This window comes from Gekko japonicus, unplaced genomic scaffold, assembly GCF_001447785.1.
Source record: "Gekko japonicus isolate JY-2015 unplaced genomic scaffold, Gekko_japonicus_V1.1 scaffold627, whole genome shotgun sequence".
NCBI classification, from domain to species: domain Eukaryota; kingdom Metazoa; phylum Chordata; class Lepidosauria; order Squamata; family Gekkonidae; genus Gekko; species Gekko japonicus.
Window position 1 is genome coordinate 505,754 of NW_015173142.1, and position 9,289 is coordinate 515,042.

At 40.3% G+C, this 9,289-nt stretch overlaps 1 protein-coding gene across 1 annotated transcript in view; it reads right to left on the reverse strand.

The window, feature by feature from the left end:
* The window catches only part of LMBRD1 (LMBR1 domain containing 1), an 81,096-nt gene extending 72,292 nt beyond the window's left edge, over nt 1–8,804 (reverse strand). Inside the window, exons 1-3 of the mRNA XM_015422294.1 lie at nt 8,709–8,804; nt 7,016–7,192; nt 783–843 (exon numbers count right to left, since the gene is read on the reverse strand). Of these exons, the coding sequence (XP_015277780.1) occupies nt 783–843; nt 7,016–7,192; nt 8,709–8,774 (304 nt within the window). The 5' untranslated portion in view covers nt 8,775–8,804. The remainder of the gene's footprint in view (nt 1–782; nt 844–7,015; nt 7,193–8,708) is intronic.
* Between the last annotated feature and the right edge of the window lie 485 nt (nt 8,805–9,289).

The following is a 9,289-nucleotide window of genomic DNA, read 5'->3' on the forward strand; positions in this document are numbered from 1 at the left end:
AGACAACTGCAAACACTAATCCTTTATTACACAGTGCAAACTGTACTGTGTTTACATATGTCACAAACAATCTGCATGTCCACAATTGAGATTCTGACTGAACTAACTCAGAAACTGGACATATGAACCAAGTAAGATTCTTTAGAACCCCCAACTAACTGTATCAATGCTGCTTATCTGTACTATTCATATGCACTTAATGGGTTACTTCTATTGACGGCAGGACTTCCATCAGTACAACAAGACTTTCTCACCTTCCCTCTGCTGCTGTAGCCCCATATGCTGCCCAAAAAACATTATTAGTGGGAGACAGAAACAGCATTTCAGAGGGTATTCTGAGCTGCAGCAGCAGGAGGGAGGGAGGCAAAAAAGCTGCACTTCATTGTCAGAAATCCTTCTGTTTGTGGAATCACTCTGTGGAATCCAGCTCTATATTCAGAACACATTTTGCAGTCATTGCTATTCCTATGTTTTAAAGTAACTGACATAGGATGCCATCAATGCTACATTAAAATGAAAAACTATTTCATTAGGATACACAGTATAATCCAAAACTATTCCCCCCCAAAAAAAATTATATTAAGATGAAACCAAAGCATAGCAAAACTAATCTCCCCTTCCCTGCAGACCCCTCCTCAACTTGTTCCTCAGGCTACAGCAAGAACAAGAGGCAGGAAAGTTCCATTCCACTGACCAAAAACTTAGTCTGGATCCAATCCACTGTAAGCACATAGAAAATAAGTCACAAAGGTACATGAATACAATGGTTTTACAATACTCACTGTAATATGCATATAGTACTGTATCTTCAATTTGTCTTGTAACATTTGGATCAGCCCAGTCCTAAAAATGTTAACAAGGAAAAAAACAGTAATCTGTATATTCTGTGTACAAGAACAGTTATAAAAGTGACTTCTAGTTTACATCTAGCCTTTTAACTTGCATGATTAGATGAAATGAAATTCAGTACAGCTGCAGACTGGACCACTACCAACTTATTTAAAGAGCAATGCTGAATGGCTGCTGTGTCAGATATAGAGAACTACCACTGGGTATCACCAAGGGTTCCAAAACTAATGATTAACAAGATATTGTAAGCGAAGCTGTAATTTGGAAGCAGGGAAGACTCTAAGACCCATCTTACTAGCAAATTAGGACTTTGAGGATGGAGGATACACCTGGTTGACTAGGCTTAAAGAAAGCAGAGGCAGGCTATACCATTATAGAATGTAGTCATTGTGTAGCAACCAACCATTTTAAGAATCATAATTTGATCACTGGGATACATTAATTCTATAGCCTCTTCAATAATCTCTACTTTTTGTTTTAAGTGTCAAACAGTAAATATTGACATCTACAAGTAACTAAGGTTTAGAAAGCAAATGGGAAATTATTTGTCATTTAGTCAAGTCCAATTAAGTAACACTTGAAAAAGACAAAGTCAATCCAACATTTACCATGGCACAGGTGTAAAATTTAGGCCCATTCCCATTTGAAAAGTACCTTCAACAAATAACTAAATATCATCTTACATTCTTATCTCTTCTGAAGCTTTTACCAGAATACATTGGGAAATCTTCTAAGTGTTAAGACCTGTTAAAAATTCTTGCACATGATTTACCAGCAATGAGAGAACCACATTTTCTTCAAGAATATGCCATTCAAATAGTAACCAGGAGGATGAAAAATTTTATACAATGTTGATCTCTGCTTTACTCTCTGAACTCCCCATTTCTTACCCCAAATTCAACCTCATCCAATATTTTATGGTTGCAGACTTTGTTTCTTATTTGCAGACCACAATATAGACAGGAACAGAAAGATGACTGGGAAGGAATGAAACATAACACAGTGAGGAAAAATAATGAAGTTGGTGGATAAAGACACTGGTGGGAAAATGAGGCAACTATACTGTAAGATTTTGACTGTATGGACCCAGAATATGGTTGATGGTCACAGAATCAAGCGACTAAGCAAGTCTGGACTTTGTCCCTGCCTAGATAGGATCTCATAGAATCCTCATATATGCTGCTTCTCTACAGGAGCAATGTTACTACTATAACCTTGAATTAGATCAAGATTGATATGGGGGAAAATGGGAACTGCAGATGGTCTCCCTTGAAAAAAGCTGAAATTAAGTTCATCCTCTAGCTGATTCTACAAGCCAAGTGGCCCCTTCACAGGCCAATAAGTGAAAGAGATGTAGGAGAAAGTTACCTATAACACCAAATGAGTGACAGAATTATGAATCTCTTTTTTAAAAAAACCAACCACAATAGTTGTAGGTACCTACACAATCTTTTCTGATTGTGGGCTATTTATCCATATAAACATGGGAAGATCGGGAATATGGTGCCAACAGTATGGAAGTGGCACACCACTCTTTTCTTTGACATATTACATAGGAAAGCAGAAGAACTGGTGTCCAGAGGTGGTGTGGGGGCAGATGTGGATACACAAATTGAAACTTAACCCAATCAGAATGGGAGAGCTGATGCTGATGATTGGATGTAACACTGACCCAAGGTTAGGGTTACAACCTGTTCTTTATGAAGTTCCACTCCCCACGAAGGAGCAAGTTCATAGCCTGGAACTGCTCCCACATCCTACCCTGCTTCTTGAAAGGAAGGCTGAGGAGGTTGCAAAGAGTATGTTTCACCAACTTATGTTGGTTTGACAACTGTGGCCAGTCTTTAGACATGCAGACCTGGACATGGTCACATAACTACTTCCAGATTACATTATCATGATGGACTTTATCTGGGGATGCTTTAGAAGACTTTTCAGAAAACTTCAGCTGTTCCAAAATGAAACAGCAAGAGATCCAATTGGAACCCACCACAATGACCAAATACTTTGTCACCTACTGACTGCTTATTAGTTTCTAGAGAGCAATTCAAAGTTGACTTTTAAAGCCCCAAATAGTTTGAGACCAGGACACTTGAAGGAGCACCTCCACTCCAACCTGTTGAAAACAGGACATACTTTTAGGATCTTGTTGAATGTTCCACTGGGTTTTAGGAACTCTTCCAAGAATTTTGAACTGACTTCTGTCAGATGGTTTTATATTATTATTGCATTATAGCTACAGTCATTGTTATTTTTCTGGCTTGGTTCTTCTTACTTGCTAGCCATCCTGAGGGTTGACATTCATCAACAGCAAAGTAGAATAAAATAAACAAATAACCCAGGTGTTAAATCTTGTTTTTTCCTCTTTTTTTACAGCAGTTCTCACATAACTTATTGTGTGCATGCTTTAAGTTTGTAGTCACTGATACAACAATCACATCAATCTCTCTCACATTTATGTAGCCAGAATAACTTTAGCAGGCTTGGCATACTAACAAGTACTTGATATAACAGTCTCCAAGGAAGTCACTCTCATATAACCACAACAAACATGAGACATTCCAATAAACAGCTATCTATTCACAACCTAAGAATGGAGTTTAAACAGGAGTTGTTCCAGGAAGCCAATAAGCAGCATATATAAGACAGCATTCAAAAAGCAAGAGGATGTGATTGACATAAAGCAAACAGCTCTGGAACTGATGCATAAAAATTTACCCTCACACATCTCCATCTATCAGATCAAGACAACTATTATAGATCTCAGCAATTTCTGAGAACTACATCTTAGCATCAAGACAGCACATGTTGTTGCAACATTCAGCTACTCATGCAATCAGGGTGTTGTGAATAATGCACAGAAGGCAGATGCTTTCTATTGTTCGGTGTGACTAAAACAAATCCTGACGGTTGTGGCAGTGTAACTAAAAAAAATCCTGCATATTAAAAAAGGGGCAAGAATGAGAGTTTAAAAACTAAAAAAACCAAAACCCTCCACTACTTCACAGCATACTGATGTTAATGGCCCAGGGTAGTTGCATGGACCAGAAACAGCCAGAGCCAACATTCATAGGATGCTGAGAAAACTTTCTACTTTATGCGGTGTTGTGCGGTGACACATTCATTTTAGTCTGTGTCAAAGTCCTTCAAAAAAATTGAAAGCACAAGTGCTTCCCCCCTCCCCCCAGAATTATTTTTAGAGGTTTTTCTCCCCAAGACTTCACAGGTTTGTGTTGACTCACCCAGAAACACTGCTATAGCTATCAGCAAGAAAACTGCCAAGTTTTGAAAGAACTGCTTAGGAGTTAGAACAGAAATCTCATATTAAGGGTAGTGAAACAATATTTTTCATTGTATAGCTTCTGTGGTCTCTAAGCACAAATAAAAGCCATTTTTAAAAATGACTTCCATATTTGAAAAAATAGAAGAAAGCCTCTTCCACAATGAAAAAAGCAACTGAATAGTCTTTTACTTATATGCAACACCTAGCTGGGGGGGGGGTTGAAAGCAAGACCCTCAACTAAAACGAGATCCTCAGTTAAAAAAACCCTGGTAGCTTGCTTCTGAATTTGGAACAACTTACTTAGTGAAAAAATGGCAGAGAGACAACTAATGAACCCTTTGATAAGACACAAACCTTTAAGAAACAGGCCTGCAAAAAAACCATGAAAACTTCTGATGCATCATTTTAAATACTGTTATAGCTTTATAACTGGTATTTGGAATATCTTATTTTTGCTGTCAAGTCACAGCCAACTTATGGTGACACCGTAGGGTTTTCAAGGCAACAGACATTCAAAGATTGTTTGCCATTGCCTGCCTCTGCATAGCAACTCTGGTATTCTGCTTAGGGGCTAGCCTGGGCTATCCTATCTTCACAAATGTTCCCCAATTAGTTGAGCTATTAGGAGTTGCTCTCTGCTTGTGTCATTCTATACATCTGCATGCATTCTACATAGTACAACATGCCGAAGAAACATGTTGCTTGGAATGTATTACCAGATTCAAAGGCCATCTCAACAGGATTAAGATGTTTTGGCCCTTACAGTTGGCCAAGCAGCAAATTAGGGGGAGGATAGTCCCAAATTATTTGGAAAGTCTCTTAAATTAAGAAATTAGAAACTGAGGTAAATCTCCAGTAATCAGATGACGACTTCAAGGCCCTTACAAACCAACCTCCCTCAGTATCTTGCTTCTTTTGGTGTAGTGGTTAAGTGCGCGGACTCTAATCTGGGAGAACCGGGTTTGATTCCCCACTCCTCCACTTGCACCTGCTGATGTGACCTTGGGTCAGTCACAAGCTCTGGCACAGCTGTCCTTGAAAAACAGCAGTTTGTGTCAGAGTTCTCTCAGCCCCACCCACCTCACAGGGTGTCTGTTGTGGGGAGGGGAAGGGAAAGGAGTTTGTAAGCCGCTCTGAGACTCCAAGTGAAGGGCGGGGTATAAATCCAATCTCCTCTTCTTCTAGTTCTCGCTTTAAAAACTGAGCTTTTGAAAGAGGCACAGTGAATCTTGGAAACAGAACAGAGTTGGATTAACAAACTTGCACAGTGCAGTATTCCCCTGGCCCTGACTAGAATATGAAAGGTGTTTCAGTCTGTCAAAGTTTCCATAGATAAAGTATTGTCAGTTACAGAGAGGAGACATAAATTAAAGACACCTACACTTAGGACAGTGGATTCCTTTCTTTCTTTTGCTATTAAGTCACAGCTCATTTATGACGTTTTCAAAGCAATAGATATTCAGAGGTGGTTTGCCACTGTGTTGCAACCTTGATATTCCTTGGTGGTCTTCCTTCCAAATACTAGCCCAGGCTGACCTGCTTAGCTTCCAAGATATGACAAGATTGGGCTCACTTGGGCTATCCAGTTCAGGACAGGATAGTAGGTAAACAAATCCAATTTGAGTGCTCACACATATTCAAAATTAATTCCTGTTTTTAGCCACAAGTCAAACTAACAGATTTTTGTTTTACAACTTCTTTCCAAGGGACGTTATCAAAAGCAAACAAACTATTACCTATTTTATGAGAATACTGCTGTTGTTCATTCTGTTTAAACAAGCCCAATAAATATACACCGACCTAAGTATTTTAGAATAATGCTGAAGTATTAGGAGAGACTGACTGATCTTTCTGCTTCTACCTGCATGTGCTTAACGGTGCATAATTCTTCTCATACCTGACAGTTTTGGTTTTATACCCCATTCCACACCACACTTTGCAACACAATTTCATAAACTGCTTGTTGAATAGCATTGAACATACTCAAATATAATTTAGCCATCATTCAACCTGGATAATGCTCTTCCCCATTCGCTTCCAGTCCCATGTAAATTATTTCCTTTTTTCCAGGCTAGTATTAAATATGCTACCAGGCTATACCCATACCAGTATCGTAGTCAGCCTTTAAAGCAGACATTAGAAGCTGTGGTCAACCAGACTGAAAAGCCACATATGGTAAACAGTAGCTTTAGTCTGCTAGTAAAGACATAATGCATGCCATAATTAATGGTAGCCAGGACAATGGACGTGGGAAGAGGAAGTGGAATCTGCAAGCCACTCCTAATCTTCTAACCATGGTTAGAAGAATGTGGAATGTCACTGCTCAACTAGACCATACCTGTAGGTTGCTGCCTTTCATTGAACTATGATTATTATAGTCTCTTTTATGTTCCCTTAACCAGACTATTTAAAAATAATAATTAAGCCGTCAAAACCTGAAAGGCAAGAGTGGAGGAAGAAGGTAAAGAAGTATTGTTTTATTTTTTAAAAAGGTATCACAGAAACCAGCTTAGCTCTGATACTCTGCACAAGGAGACACAACACCCAATTAGATTTCTATTTTTTAAAAACTCCAAATTCCATAACTATTTTGAAGTCATTTGTAGCTCACAGCCATATCAAGTCATGCCTTCATCTCTTTGAGTAATGCTCTGTTCTGCAGTTTAGCAGCTTTTCTGCATGCATTCAAGTAATTGCAATGGTATCGCCATTATCATTTCAAAAAAGTAACACCCCCTTCATTATTCAATTAAATGACTAAGGGTTGATTACAATTTTACAACACAACACACAGAACAGAAATTACAAAATATTTCCAGGAACTAAAAATATTTGGGGGGAAAATTGTATCAGCAGCAGCAGGGGGAGGTGATCAATACATACCTTAAATGTCCCATTTTGATTTTTCACATACGAAACTAGAAAAATATCCACTGGTAAGAGTGCTGATGTAATAAGTGCAATTGCCAAGGCAAAAATAGCAGTTATGGTAGAAATGACTTCACTTTCCCGTCTACTCTGGTATTTGCGAACATAAACCCAGCAGAAAGCCAGAATAACCTAAACCAATACAAAAATAGTTACTGTAACCAAGTCAAAGATATCACAATTTTGTTAGGTTGAAATACATACTCATGAAATGCTTCAAGTTATCCTAGTCAAGTCTGTATCACGCACCTTTTTGGACTCGCCCAAAACAAGAACATTGCCTCCAAAGCGACTGCGAGGATAAATGATATGCACATAAATATATTTAGAAATCAGGAATCCTACTGTACACATGTTTGGGGGACTGTGATCATGCAAACATAATAATATCTGTCAAGCCTTGAGGGGAAGGGTGGCATGATCCTATCAAGCACATGTGTACACCAAAACCTGCAGTGAGCTTCAGAGACAGAGGGACAGAGTCCTACCCCCCATCCCTTTAATGTAAGCTTAATGGCAAAGCTGGAATTCTAAATCATGTCAATTGGTGCTTGAACCGAGACACTGTATTTTTCTCGGATTAATCAATGCAGAATACGAGGCACATGGATTCACACATATAGTATATAAAAATCTCAATGCGGGAAAGCAAGTCCATTTATGAGGCTCCCCCGTCTCCTCAACCTTTCACTCATTCATTGCTACAGTCCAGCCATGACATGGCCCAGTTCGTGTGAATGAACGACTGACATGGCCCGGGAAGAAACTTGGTGGTTGTGAGGAATATTATATACTCATGCAGTACTATAAACACACGTGGTACTTAATATAAGTTAGGAAAGAGGAAAATTGCCCCTGCTCCCAGGGATTTACATTGCATATTTCCATGCCAAACAAATGATCTGGCAGAATCCTGGAACACAACAGCAGAACTGGCAGGTGTGTTCAGAGGGCAGAATTATATTACTGTAGGCTGCCTGAAGCAAACCACTCCACTCCCTTTAAGTGGTAAACAAGCACATCAGCTACCGGGCTATGGTAAACCTCTCCCTGTGACATACTAATTTATTACACAGTCTCCAGTGCATCCTAAACCCACTGAAAAGTGGAGCAGCATTAAAGAACTGCACTGTAAGAATCCAAAAGGCAACCAAGCCGCCCTTTGTTTTAATGAGGTGACAAAAATGCACACATGCTTCCCTTAAAAAAACAACCAGAAGACAACCAGGGTCCTGGGAAAACAGCCTCTCTCTTGTCCCTCAAAGCCTCTCCTCTGAATTCTACTGGAATGCATGTATACACGCGTGCGTCCGAACATAGGCTCCTCTACAAAACACGTTTTGGAATTGGGGATGCAATCCCACGGACGCTTACCCGGAAGTAAGCCTACTGAACACCGTATGACTAACTTCCAAGTATTCACGTACAAGAGTGGCCTCGTACGCGTGGAGATACATAAACCTCACACTCCTCCTCTAAAAAAGGAGGTACATTGGGGAGGATTACGTCCCGTCCCCCGTCCCCCGAACCTAAAATAGGGAAGCAGCAGCGCAAGAGACGCGCAGAAGGCGGCGGAAGCAGAAATGGAGGCCGCAAAGCAGAAGAAGAATAGAGAAAAACCACAACGATCTGCCCTTCAGTCTCCTACCAGCAAAGCGACGCCGAAAAGGCACCAGCCTGTGACCAGGTCCGACTCGGCGGTGAAGGCCACCATCTTAACTTCCGGCAACAAAGCCCAAAACGAAACAACGCTACCGTCGAAGGGGAGGAGGAGCCGACTGGAGAAAGCGCATGACGGGAGAAAAGGGGCCAGCCCAAAGGCGGTCACCAAGGAAACGGCCAAACAGTGTTCTACGCGCGAAGCGCTTAAAGCGTTGGGAGTGGCTGTTATCGCTGCATAGCCAACCAATGAGCATCTCGTAGTGATAGTGAGCTCTTCTCTTTACCTTAGTAGGGTTAGTCCGCTGAAGGAGTAGATGTACGTGGGTTGGTTTGAGTCTAGCGAACGCCTTCCAGTGGTAATACTTGATGTAAACGGCGGACAGGACGGACATTTTCACTTTCAGTGTCAGGAAGAAGGCTACAAAGTTTTGCTTTGGCTCTATTCAAGATTAAAGTAGCCTAAAAACTGAACGTCTAGAAGTATCTGTTGGGGTTACTTACATATACTTTGCGTTAGTCAGAGTAGAGATGTTCCTGAAATACAATGTCTGAATGGATAGTTTCCCT